Here is a 25,091-nt window from a genome sequence, read left to right on the forward strand (position 1 = left end):
TATGTCCAGGATTATTTAAGTACTTGGATAGCATTGACTACTGAGATTTTCCATATGAACTTCTAGGAAAAAACAAAAACAACAACAACAACAAAACAAAACCAAAGGTCCCCCCAAAGCCCCCAGATCTCCCTGACATGTTTTGGGCCGAGTTTAGGATGATGAGAAGAACTGTAGCAAATGAACACACAAGTAAGAATTTATAAGCAAGGTTACAGTCTGTCAAAGACAGACAAGAAAGGAGGAGTAACACTTTCAAGAGCAGTGTAAGATAGTAAGCCTAACACAAAAGTTTTCCACCAAAGTTTAGTTTGATACTTAGAACAGCTGTTAAAGCAATGAGACTGAAATGGAAGATGTACTTGAGAGAACTGTAGCATCCTGACCTGTTCATGCCAGCTTAAACCTGAAGGCAGCACTCTGTGCTGAAGGGTGGCTCCTCTTAGTCCAACAGCAACTAGAAATTCCTGAACAAGAAAGTTGCATGAGTTAGTTTACATGAGATACAAGTAACTATTTGACATCTACATTATAAACACAGTGAAAGAAAGGACTGGGGCAGAATTAAACATTCAAAGAACCTTACTGCCTAATACAGAAACCCTTGCTAATATAGTCCAATGCTTTCTGCAACACGATAGTTTAGACACTACATGGTGGTAGGAAGGAAGCCTACCTGTTCATTCTTTCTAGGGTTCCCCAGGAATTACCAGAACTAACAACCCATTGTAGATAATTCTTATGCTGTTCAAATCTGAGACAACTGAGCCCTCATGACGTAGTGCTAGTATGAAGATTCTTTCTTCTCTAGACAACTTTACCAACCCGTCTGTCACCACTATGCCAGATAAGACATCATCTTTTAGCCATACTAATGAGTGATACTGTTGAAGACAACCACTCATTTACCAGTGCCACTCCAAACAAGTAAGTAAAGGTTACCTATTAGATGACACTGCTAGTATGCTGAACAGAAAGCTTTTAATTCTTTTTATTTTTTTGCCTGGTTTGGCACCAGGTTACAATTCAAAGAAAAACAAGAAAAAGGTCAACTGCCCAAGAAATGCATTCAGTAAAGAAATACAGTATGATCAGCAAAGTGAAGCACTGGAAAAATTAGCAAATTATGTGGACATTTAAATTTTATAATCCACTTAGAAGACTCTAAAAGAAAATTGCAGGTAAATGCCTCAGAATTATATGGTTTCTTTCTCTATAACCCTTGTAACCCCATACCTAGATATTTCCATATAAACTGACATAACTCAAATAGTTTATAAAAGCACAAATTTGAAAATACAAACCTTTGTATTGCTCTCTATTTTATCTGATTGGATTTTGACTGCAACAGTAAGCATATTGGGACAATCTACTCCTACACCATCTGAAGTAGTCCTGCTAAGACCATCTTCTTCAGAAAAACAAATAGTAGGTTCTAACCAATGGGGACGTATCGTACTGGGCAGTCGTACTTCAGAGGAAGGGATGACCCCATCTACCATACCTGCAAAGACATTTTAGAATAAGTTACTTCAAAGCTGTTACTGATGAAGATTTTAACAAGGAAAACACTTTTTATGCTTATTGCCCTTTAAAATTATTGTAATTACCAAAGTTAGTAATGCATATTGGCAATAAAAAAATTGTGAAAAGGAGTTTACAGGTGATCCAGTATTTAAAAACATGGTTCTAGCCAAAATCTTCAGATAAAGTGGAAATAAAAAACAGAAATCTCCTAAGGGTTACATGGAGAGACAGGAATATGTCTCTCCTTTTCACTTTAAGAGATGGTGCCAGGTTAACCTCTAAATAAACAATAACTAATTCTTGCACTGAAAATCTATGAACTTGACTACCACTTCCTCACAGACATTTCAGAAGAAAACCTTAAAAGGTTTATTAACTACATGAGGCTTACCAACCATAAAAACTACTTGGTAAACCTAAAATTCTTAATCTGCTGACTACAATTAGCTACCCAGGTAAGACGGAGCAGCCACCTTTTAAAATTAAATAACCAGTAACATGTAGGAATTGCGTACTTACATAATAAAGAACAAAACTATACAAGTGAATTGCCAGAGGACCACAATATCTTTAAAGATCAGTAGTTACCAAGAAACGTTTGAGCAAAACTTTAACTAATTTAATACAGTTGTCAAGAAATTGTATTAATGTAGCATTTAGGAGCATGAGCTATGAACTAAATCTATTGTCCCAAATTATACAGTATTAGAGCAAAAAAAATAGTTTTAAAAACATAGGTTTTCTCCTAAAAAACTTCCAAGCTTATCTTATTTCAAATTTAGTCCCTAAACCACCTCAATCCCACCCTACCTTGATGATATAAATTGAGGCTGCTAGAATGGAGACAAACATAGTGTCTGTCCTCAAAGCCTTCATATTTAGTCACACTGAAAAGAGAACCACTGTTGAACTCAAACCAGAATTCACCGTATTTTCCTTCCAATGTATTTTCATCATCCTGCTGAAGAAAGAATAGAAATGATAAAATGATTGCTCACTGAGTTTGTTGCAGTTAGACAGTCTAAAATAACACTTGCTACCAATATATTTTCCTGTTTGCATTTAGTTATTCTCATTTAAAGCAAAGAGAATTGCTAAAATGCTGTGTTGCTTTATTGTCCAGTTACAGTACAATAGTATGAAGATTACAGAATTTTATATATCTTATAAATGTTGTATGTTATAAACATATACAAAAAGATGGTTATTACACTTGTTCCTTCTAAAACAGTACATACAGCAGGAAGGGGATCCCACGGTCAAAACAACAGAACAACTTTTTCCAGCTCCAGGGTCTCACCTTTACATCTGTGAATATCGACACTAATCCATGTGTCACGTTTAGCAGAACAGACAGAAAGCTTTGTGAGTTCTTATTCTGAGAGTCAAGCTTTTTCCTTCTGCGTGACCGATAGTTTGGATCAACAGTGGAATAATACTGTAGTGTTTCTTCCTCAGATCCACTCTCATCATCTAAACATAAAATGAAAAATAACTAACTCTCTAGCTAGTACATGTATTATGCCAATAAGTCATTCTTTTTCTACTGACAATGCAATTCAGTTTCACACTTAAATTAAACAGCAATCTACACTTTTTGTTCTTGGTTTAAGTAAATCCTTTAGGTTTGCAAGTTCTTTCCACTATCAGCTTAACCACTTCAGCCAATTACGCTTTTGAATTACTGTAGCTTTTAGATTATTTAAGTGTATTACCATAATGAACTGCAGATTTAAATTGACTAAAGCTGTCTTTACTGAAAGTGTTGATGAGCTGGCTGGCCACAGATAGTCCGACACCGTAAGAAAGGTTTTCAAATGTTTCTACGGGAGATGGAGCTGTGGGTTCCCACAACAACAAATCATTGCTGATCCTAGGAAGAAATACATTATCATGACACAAAACATAAGCTATATTCCCACTTAGGATTACATCAGTTAAGCAGTATTTCCTTTTCAGACTTCATATAACAGATTTCAGATTTCATATAACAGATTTCAGATTTCATAAACAAGGAAGAGAAAAAAGTTTAAGAGCACAAGAAAGAATAATGTACACATGAGTAGAAACAATAATAATGGAAGTGGTTTTTTTTCTGTAATTATGGTATGTATAAATCAAAGTCTAACATTTGGCAGTGACACAAAAGCATCTATTAATATTTTAGCTTAGTAGGATGGAGGGGGAGGTAACCTAACATTGATTTTCAAGCAAAGTTGCAAGAAATGTTAGTTCATTTGATTTCAAGTGAGACTATGTCTGTTGAGGTAAAGATACACATGACATTCAGTACAGAATTACACAGACTATTCAATGAAACGTTCAGTTTTGCCACATTGGAACTCAAAAAATGAAGTAATGCCTGCCAGAAGCTAAAATAGGTCAGCATCTCTCCTTCTGTCGTTAATGCACAGCATAACACCTATTTTTAGTTAATTTTATCTAGTTTTATTTCTTTGTTTTTCAGACAGAAAATTAACAGAAACAAATGCTAAATACGTATCTATCTGTAAGTTGGGTTGACTTTCTCTACATTTCCATAAGCTTTGTAAGGCTTAGAAAACTGTTGGTTAGGATTTTTTCCCCTCACTGTCCTGTGGATTCCCAATTTTTAGATAGGAAACCACTGAATAAAAAGGAAAGGATAAAAATGAATGCAACAGGTTTTGAAGTACAATTATCTATTTATAAGGGAGAATTCAGAAAGATTAAAGCAAAATGAAACACTGTGAACTGAACAAAGTACCTACTGAAAGCAAAAGACTATTTAACTTTACCTTTTCTTCTAAAAATCTAACATTTTTTAGCACCTGGCTAAAAAAAAAAAATCACCAATCAGATATATGACACAGTAGCATCTCTGATGTTAACTTGCAAGAATATTTAGACAGTATTTTATGTTCTTAGAAAACCATACAAATAAATTCCTCCTACATCTGCTCATTTAATTGCTTTTATCAACAATGAATACAGAACTAAAAGTACAGATCAAAATAACCAAGCAAAATAATTATCATACTTGCCTATTGTAAAGTTTTTCATAAAAGCTTTTGTTTGGTAATGTTAAGTGAATGTTTGGTAACATGAGTTCCAGTACATAATGAGAATTGCTAATTGTTTTATCCTGAAACTCAGTCATTTCAGCTACATCTCCTGGCATCACCATCTGAAAGAAAAAAGAAAACAAGCAACTCTCAAATAAAAAAAAAAAACAACAGAACTGGAAGCCAGAAGGGGCATGGTGAGAATTTATTAATTTTGTCTACTGTAAGCAGAAAACAGTAACAAAATTTTATAGTACCTCTTCATTTTCAAACATGACCCTACGAGAAGAAAAAGGAGAAGGTTCTGGTCTTCTAATATCACACACATCCTTCAAAGAATGAGACCCTCCTTCTTCTTCCTCTTGGAAGTTATTATCACCTTCTTCCTCCTCAGCTGCTATCCTCTCCAGAATAGAGTGCACAGCCAGAGGGTTTATTTTCAATACAATCCTGACATTAGAGAAGTTAGGCAGAATAAGCCATTAGGGATGCTTAGAATGTTTTTATTGACGCAGTCACATGTCCCCAGCTCTACTAGGTAGCTATTAAATACATATAGACTAAATAGCTCAAAGAGATTTTCTTATTAGACAACAACATTTTATTAGACATACCATTAAGAAAAACACCAACCCTATAGGCAAAAACTGACATGGAACAAAAACCATTAGGCAAAAAGGTCAGTGTCTGCTGTTTTAAACTCCATCAGGACCTAAGAATAACCTAGTGCTCTCCCATAATAATGCCTGTATTATTACACCATCAACAGCTATTAAGAAATGCTACATGACGTACAGTATTACACATATGCAATTATAGACAAATACACTTGTACCATTACAAAAGAAAATTATGCTGAAAAGATGCCCATACACACATGCTGTCAAAAAGCCACTATGTGGCAAAAAAAAAGTACGTGGCATCTCTGTGGCAAATCTAAAATTGTCTCTTTAAACATCTTATCTCATGCTACAGGTGTTAGATCCTTCTGATCAATAACTCTGATGTATTGTATGGCCTTGCAGATGATATAAGCTGCAACAAGTCAGGCACAACATAATTGTCCTTATTGCTGTTATGGCTTTACACCAGCTTATATTAATATTTTGAGATGAAATATTAATTTTTGGTATTTTTGTTTGGTATTCAATCTTGAATGTAAAAGTAGGAGAAAAGGGAAAGTGACCAAAAAAAAAAACCAAAATGGCAGAAAGTTTCAAGTCTAATCACTCATCTAACTTTCACTGAAATTTACTCAAGTCTATGCAGAAATCACTACACACACACTAAAAGCATCTTACATTATTATAAATGGAGAATTTTTTGCATTGTTGTGGGGTTTTTTTAATATATCCTTGTAGTCTTTTCAATTCCTTCTTTGAAAATTACTTTAAACCATTTGCCACACAGGCAGTCTGCATTAAAATTAGAAAAATAACAGTCTTCATCAAAATCCAAACAACCTGCATTAAAAAATAAAACTTTACCGAGGCCAGTCAAAATTGTCTGATGATGATGTTATATCTCCATCTGTGCCACCAGACACTTGAAAGAATTTTATTGGTGCTTCTGCATTATCTTCTTCAAATGACCCTGAATAAAAAAAGACGTTTAAAAAATTAACACAGGAATGACAACTGCTACCTTCAAGTTGCCACTTCTCAAGTTGGAGTCCAACAGGCTCTTTTGCCAATGCTATTAGTAAGGTTCTTAAGCAAATGTTATCGTCTGTTCCTCCAAAAATTAACTATCAATTTTTAGAAACAGAAATTATTTCACATCGTTTTCTAGCTAGCAGCAGTTAGAAAATCAGTTGCTTTTAATGTATTGATATCTGCATCTACATTTATAGCATCACTACATTATGTCACAGCCTTGAAAAGTACAGAGACAAACCAGCAGAGAAGGGTGCAAATATAAACCAATCTCACAGATTTATTACTTTGAAAGACACTACAAGAATAAAATTATTTAAAAGTTTTCTCAATTACAGTTATTTAGGAAATCATTAACTTCATTTCTACATGAGAGATTCCTAATTTGTATAGCTGTAGTATTCCCCTACAAATCTACAAAACTTACTCTAACACCATGATAGAAGATCCCAGAGATACTAGTTTGTTACCATTTAGAGTATGAGAATACAACAAAAAATAACAGAAATAGTAGCTGAGATCTCAAAAACAAGAATGCAAGCACTACACCTACACACATTAGCCTCCCCTTCTAGTAGTATTATTTTGATTTATGCTGATATTTAATACAGAACACTAAACTGCAGCAGAAATATCTACTCCAAAATTTAGGCGGAAAGACACTGTGTTTATCCACACGAGAGGACCTTTATCTAAACTACGTAATATCTGGGAAAATAAAAAAGGGTATTTCAATATAATGTTCATATTCTTACCAGTTAGCTCTTTAAAGGTAAGTTCTAATTTCATTTGTTCTGGAGTTGACCCTCCTATGAACTCAGTTTTAAATTCCATATCTGTAAACTCAAGATGAAGAATCTCCTTCTGAAGCGACTTCTTAAACCATGGTCCTCTTTCCTGATCTGACCGTAGATCAGGGATTGGGAAGCGAACAGAAAGATTTAATGCTGGGGCAGTGACCTGAACTGACACTCTACAGTTGGCAGGAGTGTGTGACTCATCCAGAAAAACTTCAGTAAATGCTTTATGCTAAAAACAAAGGAAAGGAAATAAATCTAAATTAGATTTCGATATTTAGATAAATAGCACTAAAAATATGGGGAAAGCTTTTGGTGATGTAATATTAAAAAAAACCATTAATTTTTCATACATACTAACACTTAAATGCTATTGACAACCTGAACCAAGACAAACAAGCTCCAACTTCTGTCGGTCTTTGATCACCATAAAACAATGCATACGTTCCCCATCCTTTCTATTACCTACCCAAAAAGTGGGTAAGGTACAGCAGAGGCAAGTGGGCTGACTATGACTATTTCAATATAGGAGTGGAATTGTCAGCAACAGTTTATATCAGATGCTGGAGAGAATGATGGGACAGATTAGGGATTAAAAGTCAGTCAAGATTCCTCTTTTTTGCCCAGTTCTGCTTGCTTCAAGAATTTGAGTTGAACTTAGGCAGTTTGTAAAGCAACTACTATTATCCTAGGTCTGTTATCAAGGATGAAATCACTGAATCTAAAATGAGTATCTACATCAGATGGCTGCTGCTCTGTTTCAGAAGTGACAAACAAAAACCAAAACCCACCAAACAAAAACCCAACCACCACAAATAAGAATTAGCAATCCCAGTGCCATCCTGCCTTCCTCCTGCAAAAAGAGCAAGCTATGAATCAACTTCACTTCTAACTTACCAGACTTATATGCTTGTTGCAAGAAGCGTACATGTGAGATGCCATCATTTCCACTGTAGTTAGTTTCTGTGGTTGAAGTAAGGAATTTAATCTGTCTACAATACTAATATCCAGCTCACAAAACACTGGACTTAACTTTATTTGTAACTCTGCTTTCTGTGGGACAGAACTGAGTCTCCCTTGACTACCCTGAAAAGAAAGAGGAAAATAAAACTGAAATCCTTTAAAACAATATAGTGAAACAAAGCACAGTAACGGAGAGTTAAGCACTCTGTTTTACAAGAAAGACATCTTTCTGTAAAAAATGACCAAAATTAGACAGCGGCTATTACAGAGAAACTTAGTGCTTTCCATTTCTTAACTTACCTGAGGTCCTCTATTATCCGAATGCTTATAATGAAGCTGAAGGCATGGCATAGCATGTGAATCATTTCTTTCTTCAGAATGAAATGTCAGCAGCTTTAGAATAAAAGAGTTAAAAAAGCTTAATAGATAAGGACTAAAGTGTTAGACGTTTAAGACATTTTACCTAGAATAGCCAGTAGGTGAAACTCTACATTCAAGTCAGCAAACAGAGCCCCAGTCCAACCGCTTAGTCAATCTACTTACTCAGACACTACTGGGTGCCTCTAACCATTAGACATTAGGAAGAAATTCTTTAGTTTGACTGTGGCAAGACACTGGAACGGGCTGCCCAGGGAAGTTGTGAATGCTCCCTCCCTGGAAGTGTTCAAGGCCAAGTTGGATACAGCTTTGAGGCAACCTGGTCTAGTGGGAGGTCTCCCTGCCTGTGCAGAGGGGTTGGAACCAGATGATCTTTACAGTCCCTTTCAACCCTAGCCATTCTATTTTCTATTTTTTTTCTATTAAAAGAGCTGGAAGAATAATCATCAAGCAAAGAAACCTTTGCATTGAACAACTCCATTAGGTAGTTTTTGCAAAACATTTACTTAATTCCCAAATTGTGTTAAGCATATTTAAGAGAGAAGTGAGCTAGCTAAATCTGGCTACTTAACACTACTCCTGTCAGGTATGACAGCAATGTGGCAGTCTGGTTTACTATTTGAGCTTGCAATTAAAATATGAAGATGCACCTTAAAATCATAACATATTAACTAAACAAAAAAATGAAGACTGGTAGATTTTAAAATGGTTGTATTCTCAGTTATACAATTAACATTTATTTTCTATGGAACTCCCTGGTTTTTTTACATACCTCTGTATAGTGAGGCTGAATGGAATGAGAGTCAGTAGAGAAAAGGCATTCCAGGAGCTCCATGTCCCCAATGGATAAATCAGTACTAAAACTTCGAGAGGCAGTTCTTTGTCTTTGTTCATAGGACACTTTGATGCTAGTACCTATAAATCTGATTTATGAAAATAATTAATTATGAAAAATAGCAAAACCCAATAAAGATTATGAAAAGTCAAGTTTTAAATATGCATAAAAGGATCACTACAATCCTCTAAAATAAAAAAAAAATAATTGAAGCCACCATATTTTCTTCAAATATAAGAAAAAATTCTAATTATAACAGATTATAGCTTTATCAACACAGACAATGGAGCTCACTCATGTTACACATTCAACAATGGTCAACACAGAGAAGTTTGTAAAGAACACTTTACACATTTAACCTAAGATGCAATTCACATACATCCAGGAATCTAGTATCCTTATATAGGCAAGGAAAAAGTCAAATGTCTCAGGAAGATTAAATTACACACATAATGTAAGAAAAGATATATACACCCTTACGTATTTTACCTCATACACTGTACTGGAATAGTAAAAACTTCTGAAAAAAAATAACTGTTGAATAACTATGTCAAATTATTCTCATATTTACTTTTTATCCCTGCTGATACATTATTTTGCACTAAGTAAAACCCTAAGCTCCTTCAAGTAGAAATCCCTATACTGGAATAAAGATGGCCCTCTTAAAATACAGATATTTCTAAAGAAATAATTTACTTCATGATTTTTGACTCTCTAGACTTCTATGGTAGAAACTGTACCTAGTTTAATTCACCTATTGTTGAAAGGAGCTAGACTGATTTTAATGCTTATGTACTTTTCTTCATTCTTTATTAAAAAAATAAAGTCTTGGACAACAGATGTGAAAATTCAAGACTATTTTGAAATTAACAAAGAAGTCTAATGCAACTCATATTAAGTGACATAGTTCCTATGGCAATACATTTATTCAAGTTTACTTAAGATATTTTTTCTAGTGATATTTATTAATAAGCAAAGTTATACCTAAGGTGATCATGAGAACAAGCTTCTGCAAATACTTCTCGGAACGACAGAAAATCTTCTGTTGAAAACTTAACTGGCTCAATCTTTTCTATTCGGGTAAAGAAATCCCGAGCCATTGGTGTCAATGGGTTAAGGTTCAGTGAACTTTCAGGTGGGGGTAAAGGGTCAATATGAAGTACAGACACTGAGAAAGTTCCAACTGCCAGTCTAAAAAGAAGCTCAGGTCTGGATTCATCCACAGAAACAGATCTGGATGGAATAGCTGAAATACAAAATTAAGTTCACGTAATTTTTCAGCAATAATACATTTATAAAATCATCTTACTTTTGATTTTTATTTCTTTTTACCAAGTTGCTGCATAACAATTCATTTCAAGAATTATCTAGGAAGCAGAAGACAAAACATCATTTTTTACTTACATGTCCTTCTTAAGGAAGTCTGGTGAACCATGTTGGCTGTAAGCGAAGAACCCCTGGGAGGTTGTAGTTCTTGTTTGTTACGATCAAGAAAATCACCCCAAGTTGGTTGAAGCTAAAACAAAAATATAAGACAAATAGATGTTAGACATAAGATGAAACATAAATATGTAAAGGAACAAAAAGAAATTACCTGCATAAACAATTAACAGCATGTCATTTCATGGAATATTAGCACTCCACCAAACAATGCAGATGTGCTTTACAGACATGGCTACGCTTTCTAATTCTATGATTGTCTACACCCATATACCTTTAAAGCCAGATAAAGTTGCTCTCTCCATAAGATTATATTCTCTCGTTTCTCTATGAAAACCACAACTGTTGTCCATAGCTTCACTGCACATTAGGCACATAACAGTTTTGAGAAAGAAGGTGATATCAACAGCATAATTTTTGCTGTTTGAGTAATAATGTAATACAATGATTCTGTAGTCTTTACTGTAATTTTCTGTGTAGTCCATATCAAAAGAAAACCAAGATGGTAAACATGCAGTTATTAAAAGAAAATAAACCATAAATTGTCCTGTATAAGCTTCAAGGCATTTCAAAACAAATAGATTCAATTTCTTGTCTTGGTAGACAAACAGGTAAGAAACTTTCCAATACAATTTCCATAGCAAAAAAGGAGTACTATGAGCTCTAAATATTTCCAGTTGTCTTAGAATTTTAAAATGGTTTCAGACTAAAGTGCCAATTTGAAAAAGATGTTAAATATAGTTAATACTATACCACTGTAGTGCTCAGTGGAGATCCTGCTGGTGTATTTGTATATGTACTGGTTAAAGACAAGTCTAGATCCATAGTTGGAGGGTCTCCAAGAGGTGGAAGGGAGGAAAGGCTGTGAGACATGTCCATTTCAGCCATTGAGAAGAAAACTTCTTCTTCTAGTAAGAACCACATATAGCAGAGAGTTATTTTCTAATGGAAAAAACTTCATTTTTAAGAGCAATGCAATGATGAGACAGACGAGCTAAATATATTATTTACAGAAGTTCTAAGTTCTCTTGACACCGAGACTAGTAGCATCTATGGACAGAGATCACTTTAAAAAAAGGGAAAAAAACCCTAGTGAATACTAGAACAGTTAAATGTTCAATTTTCATATTCAAGCTGGCATCATTTATATAAATTCATATACACACCTTTTGACAAATCATAGTTTATATTTTCACATTTAAAATACTCAGCAAAAATTATTCAAATAAAAATATAAATATCAAGGCAATGCAATGGTTATTCTGTATGTCCCTTCCTCAGTATGCACTTGAAAAGATATTATACCGAATATGTCTTTACCATGTTACACAGTAACATACAGTTTACTGAACAGTTTTAATGAAATACTGAATCAAGTCTAGCTTAATAACTAAACTATTAATTCTTTTATCCAACATTACCATCAATAGCACAAAATTATTCTATGACAAAGTTCTTTTGATACTTATGTTAGTGAAACTGAAAGATGAACAGTCAATTTATATAATCTTAACAAAAGATTATTTGCTATGCTGCATCATCTTTTATACTTGCCACGACTAGAAGGCGTTCTGGCACTCTCTGTCTCATAGAAGCTTTGTTCAGATGACGCTCCTGCAGATAAAGACTCTTTTCTTAAATAACGCTTCAACTCCATCTGAATCCGATACTCATCTTCCTGCTGCATTGGCCGGTTCTTCCTATCTTTATTTGACAATTCTATTCTGCTTAGGCTCTCTTGAATTAAAAAAAAAAAAGTCAGGAAACCCATTGTAATTTCCTTACCAGTATCCGAAAGAAAATTCCAAAATTGATCAGAAAATTAACCAACTGCTGATGTTGCATCTGTTATATCTGCATATATATATCTGTGCAACAGATACACACCTATCTGTTGTGTATCAGATATCTATAGACATGCACTTGTGGGAGGTGTCCCTGCCCATGCAGGGGGGTTGGAACTAAATGATCTTCAAGGTCCATTCCAACCCTAGCCATTCTATGATTCTGTGATTCTATGATTTTGTTGTTTCAGAGCTTCTTCTTGTCCAAAATCGATTACTGTCTTCCAAGCATTCATTAAATTCAAGTCTGAAGAAAATATTTCAATGTCATATATGCAACTGTGTTCACATATAGTATAAGCATATATTTTTCTTCTCAGTCAGACTAAGGACACAATCTGTTAAAAGTTTTGATATTAAGGAATTATTAAAATTTCAGGTTTGAAGATGGTATATATGGGAAACTGTATGTAATGTTTTTCCAGTTTCCAGAAACAATTAACGAGTCCAGTACAACATGTATATCATTATCACTAGAAGAGTATTAAGCATCTACCCAAAACATGATATATCTTTCAAAAAATATTAACTATCTATCCCAATAACAAGTGTTGTTACACTGCATAGATGGAGGGGGAGGGAGGACACCAAAAGACCTTCCTCCTGCTACTGCAGCAGTCTGAATACTGCTGTTTGTTACTTAGCAAATATGAACAAACAAACTGAACTGCATGTTCTGCATTTCTATTCCTGTCACTAAAGCACAGGACAGAGAGGGAACCAGACTGCTAAGGCCCCCTTGTGAAACAGAAGGTACAAGAATCAAAATTGTTCTGGTCTCCTGATTCTCTCCACCTACTATTTTTCCATCTCTTGTTCTACTATACAGTCACTTGTCAAGCCTTATTTGTAATCTAGATTTTCATTACCAGCACGTACAATTTGAAACTTAATTCAATAAATTGATCAGTCCTACTCAGAGCAGCTACAAAACATTTTGCTAAGAACAGACAGAAATAAATAATAATCTACCACCACAAATACTTTCTTTCACTGAGGAAACCTGTTTATCTTGCAAAGTTTATTTTTCATCCACCATAATACATATTTAACATTTACATAACGTTCACTTGCCTGGTCCAGCAATAGCTGCTACCATGTCCAGTAGAAGATGCACCTGCCTTGGTGACAGAAATAGATGTACAGAGTCTATTTGTCCATCTACATCCAACTAAAAAAAAAATTCAAGAACATTTAAGGAATTTTTCTTTAAAAGTCTTGAATCAACTATTTTGATACTATATTTTGATGCTGTAAAGGATACAGCCTTTCCAGCAGTATCTTCATCTTCGATACAACAGCTAGAGCTTTAATTTTGTATTCCTTCTAATCTATAGCTTGGCAGGATAAACACAGGTGTGTTCACTGACAATTTATTAGCTTAAAATAAATACACAATCACATAAGAGGAAAATTCAATAATACAATTAACCCGCTAGTTGTTTTATCTCTTTAATAATTCCAGAAGTAATCACCAATATTAAGTTAGTATTACGTACTAATTCTAAAATACTGAGTCAGCATCTTCTGAAGTAGAACTTAAAAACTGTAAAGGTCCTCTTCAGTATACAGATTAGTAAATCCATATTCTTACTTCATAAAGAGTAGGATGTTTACAGAGGTCTAATTGGTTTGATACAGCATACAACAAAGCAAGCTACTTACCTTTTGAGAACAGCTCAAGATAAATTTATCTTAAGGACTTGTACAGAATTATTTTTCAATTCTAGAACACTGTACTCCCAGATGTTGGCCTATTCATTATTATTACTCAATGAATTGGATGGAGGTGGCAAGGTGTAGGCAGCAGGGTATGCCACAGGGGCAGCCTCTGTGCTAAGGGGTCAGGGTCTGCACCATGCTGAGCAGAGCTGGTTCCAGCCAGCCCTGTAACGGATCCACCTCAGGACACAACTGAGCACATAAACGTATGTGTGAAAACTGAAGGGCAAAATGCTGTGTGGGCAGTGAGGAAACACCAGCAAGAGAAACAATCCTGCAAACACCAACATCAGGAAAGAAGATGGAAGAAAAGAAAGAAGAAGGAAAGAAGCCTGTGGAAGGGATCACACTGCAGCAGACACCCACACTGCAGCTCATGGGAAGACCTCACTGCAGCAGGCAGATGTGCCCTGAAAGAAGCTGCAACCTATAGAGAGCCCACACAAGAGCAGGCTTCTGGCACGTGCTGCAGCTCATGGAGAGGAGCACACACGGCAGTGGGTTCTCCTGTCAGGAACTGGCTCACTGAAGACCCATATGGCAGCACATTTATCCCAGACAGGACTTAATCCTGAAGCAGTTTGTGAAGAACTGCAGTCCAAGGGACCCACACTGGAGCATGGGAAAAGCATGAGAAGAAAGCAACTCCAGAGAGGAACTGTTATTAACTGGCTTCAACTCTTAATGCCCTATCCCCCCTGCACTGCTCAAGGTGGTAAGGAGATAAGAGGAGCTGGGAATGAAGAAATGAAGTTGAGCCTAGAAAGAAAAATCAGTGAGGGAAAGTTGTTTTAGTCTTGTTTCTTATCATCTAGCTCCATTCTAATTAGCAATAAATTCAATTAAGTTTCCCCAGTGAGTCTGTTGTGCCTGCAGCAGTAACTGCTAAGTGGTCTCCCTGTATTTATTGAAATCCAAGAGCTTTTTCATGGCATTTTCTTCCCCTGCCTTATTGAGGTGTGTGTGAGCAGCTGGATGGGTTTATGATAGCCAGCCAAGTGTGGTGGTCAGCCCACAACACTTATTGGGAGGAAAGCGTTTATGTAGTAATATACTTTTCCTCATAAAGACCTTAAGGAATCTTTATCTAAGTGGAGAAAATAAATTATCTATCAGTTTTGTAATACTGTTTTATCCTTTGGAAAGAGTTGAAAGAAAATGAAATTATTCACGTGTGTCATACTTGACATGAACAACACAGTATATTTTGTAGTTGACATGCCTGAAAAACCTATTCTTATCACAGGTGTTCTAACATAACTCACTTTTCAGAGTAAAGAAAAAAAAAAAAAAAAGGGTTAAGCTAAACTAAGCAATATACTCTGTTTTTTCCAATCTGCATGAACTCTGATAAATAAAAAAAACAGGTCCTTCTTAAATTTTATCATGTACTATTACATCCATTCACTAGTTCAGATGTCGCTGTTACTTAACATACCAACACTCTTTTGCCTATACTCAAGCTCAGCTTGCAAGGAACACTACTCTGCATTCAATATAATAATAGTGAATTTCACCTATAAAACCAAAGTTACTCTCAACTCTGCCCTGGATGTTTTAGTTCCGGCTACTGTAAAATACACCTAATGATATACAAGTGGAAAATTTTTCATCTTTAGAAACATCTAGGCATCAGTTAATTTAAAGGCGTTAACTGTATTAACAATTCATACCAAAGAAAATACGTTATATCGCTTTTCAAGGACTTAACTGAATAAACAAAAGAAGTTATAAAGATTGACTGGATATTGCTGGATATAAGAAATTTTTCCTTCTATAGCAAAAACTTTCTGCTTTCTGTAGAATACAGTACACTAGACAATATAGGTCAACAGCTAGTTTCAAAAATGGAGACATGGAGAATATATTTACAAAACTTCACTTATATACTCACACTTTTTTTTAAAACAGGGCTTTATTTTTAACTGCTTTTCTTCCTGTATCTTTATGTAAAAGTCAAATAAAAGTATTTTAACTAGTAGTATTTAAATATGGTATTATTATTTGCTATAAATTTTAATATAAAAATTCTGAAGTAGAAATGTTTATCTTAGTTTTACAATGCTGCAACCTAATTAAACATGTAGAGTTTACTTGTAATTGTTGAAGTAAGTGATGCTCTTTTAAAACCAAAGTCATTTAAATCAACCAGTTAAACATTCCACACATACTCTGGCAAAGTCAGTCACAGGGCTACAAGGAAAAAGCAGAAATAAGCAGCAGCAGGAGTTTCATGAAAACAAAACTACTTTCTCAGGAGTCACTCCAATACACAAATTCAGCCTCTCTACCATACCCAAATTCTCCTTTAAAAGATTTATGTGTGCCGCACTGACTTGTCTGGCCACCGTACTACTAGACATACTGGTTTTGAACGCAGAGAATCTACAACGAAACTACATTAATTTTGTCCCCTTAAGAATCTCACCATTTGGTATGCAGTAGAAAAAAATGAAATACTATATAACTATTAATTTAAAGACCAGGAAAGCATGACTAACCTTAGCTCCAGGAAGTACTTCATTCTGCTTTAATGTTAGGCTCAACTCCATTCTACCAATCAGCTTACTGATCTGTACAGGGTCGGAGGGAGTAATTTCTGGCATGTTTCTTGTTAATTGTGGATGTGGCTCATAAATGATTTTTGGATTCCAGCTAGGTGAAAGCTTTGGTTCAGTCGCCTTAAAACATTACAGAGAAATGAGTAAGAACGTATCCCATTTAAAAAACAAAAACCTCCCACCAAACAAGCATTTCATATAAGGTTGTCACACAAATATAAATTTGACAGCAGCACTAAAAAGAAATAAGGCATGTAAAATGTGAAACATTAAGCAAAAAAGTGGAGCAAGTTTCTACAGAACAGCGAATTATAGAGGACTTCTACATATTAAGTTGCAACCAGATTCCTGTACAATACATCCTAAATTTTGCTCAGTCATAAAGTCTCCATTTCCTTCCCCCTCCTCAAAATGAACAGGGAATTTTTATTAAGAACTTAGATTCATGTAAAAGGTCAAGTGCTATATCTTTCAGAACTAATCTAATACATGCACGTAACAATATGTTCTATCCTTCATCAATTTACATTTTTATATTATTTTACCAGCTGTGTAGCTGAACACACTGGGGAGGACTTTGTTGATGCAGGAAACTCATCCCAGAAGAGAGAGACACCTGAGAGCTGTAGCAACTTGTGAGCAAAAGCTGTGGGCTGATGTACATTAATTCCAGAGCACTCATCTGCAGTTTCATCACAGTACATAGTTCTGGGAGACAAAAGCAAGGATATAAAGATGGTAGATGCATGCAAATAATTATCTTTATTGTGCCTCTAAGTTTGTACATGCTCTCTCTCTTCTTACTCCTTACACTTATTGTCTTGAAAGGAAAAATCTCCACTCTGTAGGAATGTGTGGAAACAGGAAGTTGTAACTTGCCTCCAGTGTGAATATATCCCAGTGTACTACCCTAGTACTTATGTCTAATCTGACCACAAAGCGAAGGAATCTGTCCAACAGTTGTATATGTACATTTGCATTAGGACACACACAATTCTTGTTTCAGAATCTGTTTTTTTATAATCTAACACTAATATTTTTCTGTTCTCTAAAAGTTCTACTTGAAAGTAACATTCTGCGTCAAAATGAAAGTTGAAAGAACAGGCTCCAATTCTGTACAATTTTGGTAAAATTACATTTCTTACATTATAACACTGAGAGAGAACATAAAACAGTAAACTCTTAAAAAGATTCAAGTCTCCACATAAAAGAACTTACAGTGGAAAAACACACCTAACTTTCCATAAATAAAATGTATTGAACATCAAAACAACATGCTATTTAACAGTTTGTTTCAATCTAGTTTTTAAAGTACAGAAAAGGATGCTTGTTCTGGGAATGGACTTCCACTAAAAAAATAATTTGCTTTACTGACATCACTCCTGAATTGACCATAACAACCTGAAGTTTATAAATGTTTAAAATAAAACATATTTCATTAGCATTTGTCAGTAAGAATCAGCTTAATTCGGTAATAATTTTAATACTTTGGAATAAAGTATGACTATGCTACCCTACAGGTAAAAAACCAAACTTCAAGAATACACAGAGAATTCAAGTCAAAAGTAATTAAAGAATACACATGGGCTGCTCTGAAAGCTCACAGAGGATGTAAAATCTTTCAGTTTTATTTTTTTCAGGACTGTATCTTTCTTTCTGAAAATATTTAAAATGTTTCAAATACACAAGAGGAACTGCTAAGATACTACAACTCTGATTAAAAGATAGCCCGATGTGCCAATAATATCCATAGGCTGTTGAATATCTGAAAAATTGTATTCATTAATTGTGGAAGTGGTCATTAACTTTGGAAAATCTGTAACTTTTCTACTTTGACAGTTAAATATCTTTAGCTTAAATATTAAAGTGGAAGTTCACTGGTGGAAATACTCACTGGCATTATAAAAGTGCTCAAGAGCTAGTATCTTAACTGTATGCCAAGAATATGTGCTCATGGGTAAAATACTTTGTACAGGAAAAATAAAAAAAAATGCCTTAGAAAAATAACAAGAAAACACCAATTTTTTTTTTTAAATCTCCTTACCTTTCAATTCTGATTTCAAGTGCAGTTCCACTTTTAGAGTTTTCTGGCACATGTTCTATTCGCAAAACAGTATCTAAAAAGGTAACTTTCACTCTTCTTAGAACTTGAGAAATAAGAAAACAAAAAGATAACCACGCAAGCCTTTATGTCAAGTTTCTCAGCAATGACTTTCATAACCAATTTAAAAGTCTTTCAATTTTTTTTTTTACATTCTCAGTCTTTATTTACATGGAAATAATCAATTCCATTGAATAACAAAACAAGATATCAAGTGACAATGTAACGTCCTATTAAATGTCTAATGCCTACAACCAAATGGACCTTTAATGCACACATACTTGAGAAAGTGACAGCTCAAAGCACATTGGTCTATGGCTCAGCATGGATGAGCCTCACAGAAACTACTTGGCTTCATTGTGCACCACATCTGAACTCCTAAACATGCTACTTTGGCAGAGTATTTCTGTTTCAAGATCTGACTTCAAACATTTGTCTTAGCTCAGACATTTCAGCACTAGGTTCTCCACCACAGAATGTTTTCATAAACCCCTAGTCTCTTCCCACAGACAAAAAAAAAATAAAAAAATCAGTATTTCTAAAGTACTTCTAACAAAACAGAGTGGTTATTGAGATATATATTTGTCATAATAGGTCATTTTTGTGTACAAATAAGTGAATATCCATTCTCTGTTTCTCCCACTACAGCACCACCACTACCTTCAGAACTAAGGCACCTCACCAGTCACTGAAGCACAGATATAGCTAGATGTGTTCTGGTGTAAACAAACACCAATTTGCCCTGAAGCAGGTTTCATTCTGTCCACAGAGGGAAGCATAAAAATATTTTAGTAAGCAAATGGGATTTCTCTTCAAGAATAAGATAAATTGTTCTGCCTTCCTGTTTAAATTTTACAGGTAATGCTAATGAGTGAAAAATTTGTAAGATAAATGACGACAAATGAGATCCCATTTTGTAGAACTGAGACACAACATAAACGGATTTAATATCAGATACTCAATTCAGACATATTATTAATTCATACCTGTTTCAATAGTTTCTGCAAATTTCTCAAGTCCCTCAAAAGGTTGGGACCCTTCTCCTTGTTCGTCTGTCAACTTTTGGCTAAGACACTCTTTTGCAAGCTGCATACTACTGGTCATAAAACTTGACCAATACATAGGCTCAGATCCAGATGCTGTGGAGTAAGAGAAGTCTTAATAAATTTGGCTGTGAACATTTTGAAATAATAAAGACAAAATTAAACAATACATTTGGCACATCCAGAAAAGACTTCCAACAGCTTAATAAGTTGTTATACTTAAACACAAATTTAGTTACAATCTTTCATTATACGCTTAACTACTTAAAAATAACTTTATTTAGATTGCATTGGTGAGATTTTGGTATTTGAAAAGTCTATATAAAGAAGACAAAGCCGGGATTTAGTGCAACCAGTCTTCAGCACTGGTTTAAGTGAGTAATTTCACAAGTACATTTATTATATTGGTATGACTTTGCAGGCATACTGGGCAAAATGAAAACAAGGCAATACTTTTTTTAAAAAAAATAATTATTTTAACATTTCTTATTCCATTTGGAATATATTCTAGACGCGGAGAGACTAAACAAGGTTTAAGATGCCATCTTAGCATAACAGGGTATGTTTTAAATTTCTAACACAAACCTGACATAATAAGTAGAACAAAATCCGAAAGCACAGCTGAACAAGCTGAGCAAGTTTTCAGCAGCCAAGTTAACCTGACAGTGCATCCCAATCACGTAATGTCAAGCTCATTGTGAGAAAATAATATGAAACTAGATTACAAAAGTTAATGAAATTCAGCTGTAATACTCTACTATAGGGAAACCAAAGTAAAACTAGCACAAATAAAAACATGTTAAACATGCAAAACATTCCTGTTTAGTATTCAGGCCTGGAAACATCCACCTAGCTATAAAAGTGTGCTAAATCAGCATCATGGTTTGTTTGTTTTTTTTCCTACTGTATTATAAAGTTCTGTACATCAAAGAGAACTAAATGGATACAAGTGTGAAAATAAAGCTTACTCCTAATACCACCATTGTTTCAAGGCAACAATTTTAGATCAGTAAAACAGCTCAAAATTTAGTTTCATTTAAACAAGTACAAATAAAATGCAGAATATAAATTATCAAATTACTTAAGGTAACTTTCAAAACATGGAAAATAGGCTTTATGTATATTTTTCTCTTCCTAATAGTGTATTTAAAAATATTTTCTTCCATATTCCCTCCATTATAAAAAGGATCACAAATTAAAATCCTTCAGACATTCATTCAAATTTTCCGCACACTAAAAATGTACTAGATGTCCCACATGCACTATAACAACACGTTTCGACATAATTTACGGAGGTCTGATAGTGAAAATTTATCACCAGGACAGTCTAAAATACATCAGCTAGATTTATAAAAATGCAGACAAGCTAGAAGTGCTCAGACAATCGTCTTGGCATTATAATCAAATATACTATGTATTTAGAGTACTTAAAAGTCATTATTTCAGACTGTAACAGCAGTTAAAATGTATTAATTGTTCTTCAAATACACAAATAGATTCATCTTTTACCCTAAAGCTGCTAAAGAAAGCCAAACCTCACTGTAACCCCTCTCACAGTCTTACACTACTGTGCTATCTCACTGCCACCAAACAGCCAGCTGCTAATGCTGACTAACAGAACTTGGCAAACAATATGAAAAACCTAGCTAATAAAAACTCCTTCCCACAAAGTATTATTTTCATTTCACTACATCTGTAACAGTTTGAAGGAAGTATGTAAATTAAATGGCAGTTCAAATAAGGCTAAGAACTGACTAAAGCAACTGTAGCCTTTTTCCTTTCAAAACCCACAAAGAACCTTCTTTTCAAAATTATAAAATAAGCTTACCAAGCCTTGGTCTTGGCCTGAAGACCATCTCTAATCCTTTTACTTCTAATGCACAGTTATCCTGCAGCAATGACCCCCATGGAACAGATAAAGAAATTGATTGGATGAATCCATCTGTGACTTCCAGAGGTGCATCTGCAGACTCCAGGATCTCATTAAGACACTAGAAGAAGAAAATAAACTAGTATTATCTTTTTTTTTTTTAAACTAGCATCCACAATTTTGAGTATAAAAACAACAACATATTGAGGCTACCATAAAATTAATTATACTCAAACAATACACTGGCAACTGTCAAGTATTTTGATTCCATCTATGTCATGTTAATTAATTACTTAGCTTTCAGGATGATACAGATTTCTCTGTGGTGGTGGTATAACCTGTATTTTTGCACTACATTATATATTAGTGTTATAAATACTACAGGACCGACACAAGTTAATCTATTATTGCTCTGACAGTACTTGAAGAAAACTGAAAACAGGCTGACAGTAAAAACGCAAGTACCACCTGGTTTCTGCACGTCATTTTAATGTAATGTTCATTTCCCATTTCTTTGTGACATTGGAGCCAAATAATCATCTCTTGCTGTCTATATGCTGTATGTTATATATAACATACTTGCCATTTCTAAATCAAATTTTAATGTGTTAAATGCTCACCACTAATTTAAAAACTGAAGCTCAGTAGACAGACCAATATTCTATAGAAACTGTTCCATTAATCCAGTCCTTTCTAGTTACATTATTAACAAAACTAGACAAGTTTCCCTCAGCATCGTAAGAGTAAATGAAATTGATAAGAACTGAACACCATCTCTGAAGGAGTAGCTTAGGATTTTCAAAGTTTTTAACAATCCTCAGAAAAGACTCACTTGTTGCATTATATCCATACATCATTACATCCATACAAAGTCCAAAGAGCATAACTTGAAAGGAAACATTCTTCACAGTTATATTAAAAAAAAGAAAATGCAAAGCACTGTTTGTTCCCCAATTCAAAAACTTAGTTAAAACTGAAATTACTGAACAAGAACTACCTAGGCCGCTTTAACAAAATAAAACACCATCTAAATCACATACCAAATTCAGTAATAGATACAAGACCCTACTGAAGACTGTGATTGTCATAATAGGACATTATGTTTAACTGGCAAAAAAGTGTGCTTTTGATCCTTCTTGTTGAACAGGGCCACTGATATTACCTGAGAAAATGGATAAATTAAACATGAAATGTTTCTTTTCAAAGTATTTAAAAGTTGTTTTCCACGTTAATTATATTTAAAGTGTTGTTCCAATTATACAGAATAATTTTAAAATAAAAATTAACAAAGAAGTCTTCAGAAAATTTTTAATTCTTGTCTCCAGGTGCAGTTTTCCCACCATGTTAACTTATTGCTTGGTTTATGATCTTACTAACTTTCCCTTTAGAATTTTGTTTGCTTGCCTGCTCAGCCTTTCTAGTTCCTATTAGAAAAAGACATCAGCTTTAAGGAAACAAAACCTGAAACAGTGCTATTGTGAAATTATTTAAGAATCAAATAAGAAACTACGATTCAGTGACACATAAAACTCTATTTTGAACTAAATGTAAGAATTACAGAGGTGGCAATTGCATAAGATAAGGCAAAAATAATTATTTGGCATGAAAACCATATTTGAAAATATCACAATTCGTTTAAATTACTTGAACCTTTACATTATAATTTGCTACAGCAGGAAGTAAGCTAGTTACCATATTTTAAATAAATCTGACCTCAGATACGTTTTTTCTACCAACATGCATGATGATAAAATTTAGTCCATTTTAGTACATCCTTACTACTCTGAAACAGAAATTTACTATCTAAAAGCAAAAAACTTCAAGCATTCTTCTAAGTAAATTACATCATAAACAAGCCAGTTATTCCTAGGAAACAGCAATTTGAGAATTCCAAGTGATATTTTAAAACTGAAGCAGTCTCTAAATGTGGACTTTTTTCCACCTGATTGACTGGAAGTCTCCAGTTGGAAATCACAGTAACACTAGTGGCGAAAGTACCATTCAATGTTCTACCACAAACATCATGCGTTACACTTTTACTTTTTTTAAACACCCCACATCTCCAGAGGCAAAGGCGTTACACCAATAGGCCCAGGTACTCCTACATATCTCTATAATCTATAAACATCTGCAATGTTGGCTAAAATATCTACGATGTTAAGATGAACAGAAGTATCCACGAAAATGGGTAATATGCAAAAATACAGTAATCCGCTGATTCACAGAGAACTAGAGGGGGGGAAAAGAGCTGCAGTACTTCTGCGACATCTGTTTTTGCAATCTGTCATACATGAGAAAGTCACGTGCAGAGAACCTCAAACATGTCATTGTTTACAACCCAAACAGAAGAGTGCTGATCTACAAGCAGGGAAGATAACCTAAGCATTATTGTATATACATTTAATTACTGCGTATACATAATTAATTGTTCGTTTCGTACTGGCCGATATCTGCTGTGTTTCAAAGTATTTACATTTTAAGTAAAACCACTCTGAGTCGTGAAGGCTGCTGCGATACCCACCAGAGGGCATAATTCAATGAAAGCGAGACAGTCTGCCTGCCTGCCACAGAACACAAGCTGCGGACACAGCCAGAACAGAAAAGAAGAAAACAAACAAGCGACCAACCAAAAGCCCCACACTTCAGAGACTGGTAATTTTGAGCATTTCTGCAAATACCTGTCTTCTGCCACTGTCAAGCATATTTTCACACAAACAACTGGAAAAGCATTATTTGAACACATCAGACGTTCACAAGTATTTTAAAACGTGCCCAGTATGGACCAATATCAGACCACAGTAAAGGAAAAATATGTTTGGAAAGTACTGAAATACAATAAGCCCAGATGCTTCATCTGTATTACCCGGGGAGTCGATGACTGACGCACAGCAGTGCTTAAGGGCTCCCCATGACAGTCAATTGACTGGCAGGTAGAAATCACTAACTTTGGTAATTAACCCAAGAAACTTTATGAAATATCACAAACATGAAGACAGACCTTTGGATTACTACAATAGGCTCGATGTATATATATGTGTGTCTGTATTGACACATACACACACACACGTGTATATAAACATACAAAACAAGCTGACAAAAAGCTTCAGTTGGTTCAAAGCATGACAGCTCACCTGCTAAGCAAACTTAGAAATTTTAGAAATCTACATATACTAAGCTCAGCATAACACTGTCAATAAGAACAAGAATTACTTTATTATCTTTGTCTCTGGTAGTAGTCAGTAAGCATGCTGCTCAGTTCATATAAGCAATTTATAGTAGTTTGGACTAGACTAGCTCCTTCTCCTTGAAAT

General features: G+C 34.6%; 1 protein-coding gene across 4 annotated transcripts in view; it reads right to left on the reverse strand.

The window, feature by feature from the left end:
- Positions 1-25,091, reverse strand: part of ATG2B (autophagy related 2B) — a 46,770-nt gene that overhangs the window by 20,767 nt on the left and 912 nt on the right. For 3 of the 4 annotated variants that reach the window (XM_051620497.1, XM_051620494.1, XM_051620498.1), the window contains exons 2-23: positions 21,739-21,901; positions 19,854-20,006; positions 18,811-18,913; positions 17,312-17,474; positions 16,707-16,886; positions 13,558-13,654; positions 12,194-12,376; positions 11,393-11,547; positions 10,604-10,715; positions 10,184-10,445; positions 9,137-9,287; positions 8,287-8,379; positions 7,921-8,109; positions 6,982-7,255; positions 6,059-6,164; positions 4,829-5,021; positions 4,551-4,693; positions 3,243-3,400; positions 2,828-3,000; positions 2,338-2,488; positions 1,305-1,504; positions 387-467 (exon numbers count right to left, since the gene is read on the reverse strand). In XM_051620497.1, the coding sequence (XP_051476457.1) occupies positions 387-467; positions 1,305-1,504; positions 2,338-2,488; positions 2,828-3,000; positions 3,243-3,400; positions 4,551-4,693; positions 4,829-5,021; positions 6,059-6,164; positions 6,982-7,255; positions 7,921-8,109; positions 8,287-8,379; positions 9,137-9,287; positions 10,184-10,445; positions 10,604-10,715; positions 11,393-11,547; positions 12,194-12,376; positions 13,558-13,654; positions 16,707-16,886; positions 17,312-17,474; positions 18,811-18,913; positions 19,854-20,006; positions 21,739-21,901 (3,483 nt within the window). The remainder of the gene's footprint in view (positions 1-386; positions 468-1,304; positions 1,505-2,337; positions 2,489-2,827; positions 3,001-3,242; positions 3,401-4,550; positions 4,694-4,828; positions 5,022-6,058; positions 6,165-6,981; positions 7,256-7,920; positions 8,110-8,286; positions 8,380-9,136; positions 9,288-10,183; positions 10,446-10,603; positions 10,716-11,392; positions 11,548-12,193; positions 12,377-13,557; positions 13,655-16,706; positions 16,887-17,311; positions 17,475-18,810; positions 18,914-19,853; positions 20,007-21,738; positions 21,902-25,091) is intronic. The other variant, XM_051620496.1, reaches the window with a different exon arrangement.

Source organism: Apus apus, chromosome 5 (assembly GCF_020740795.1).
Source record: "Apus apus isolate bApuApu2 chromosome 5, bApuApu2.pri.cur, whole genome shotgun sequence".
Lineage (NCBI taxonomy): Eukaryota > Metazoa > Chordata > Aves > Apodiformes > Apodidae > Apus > Apus apus.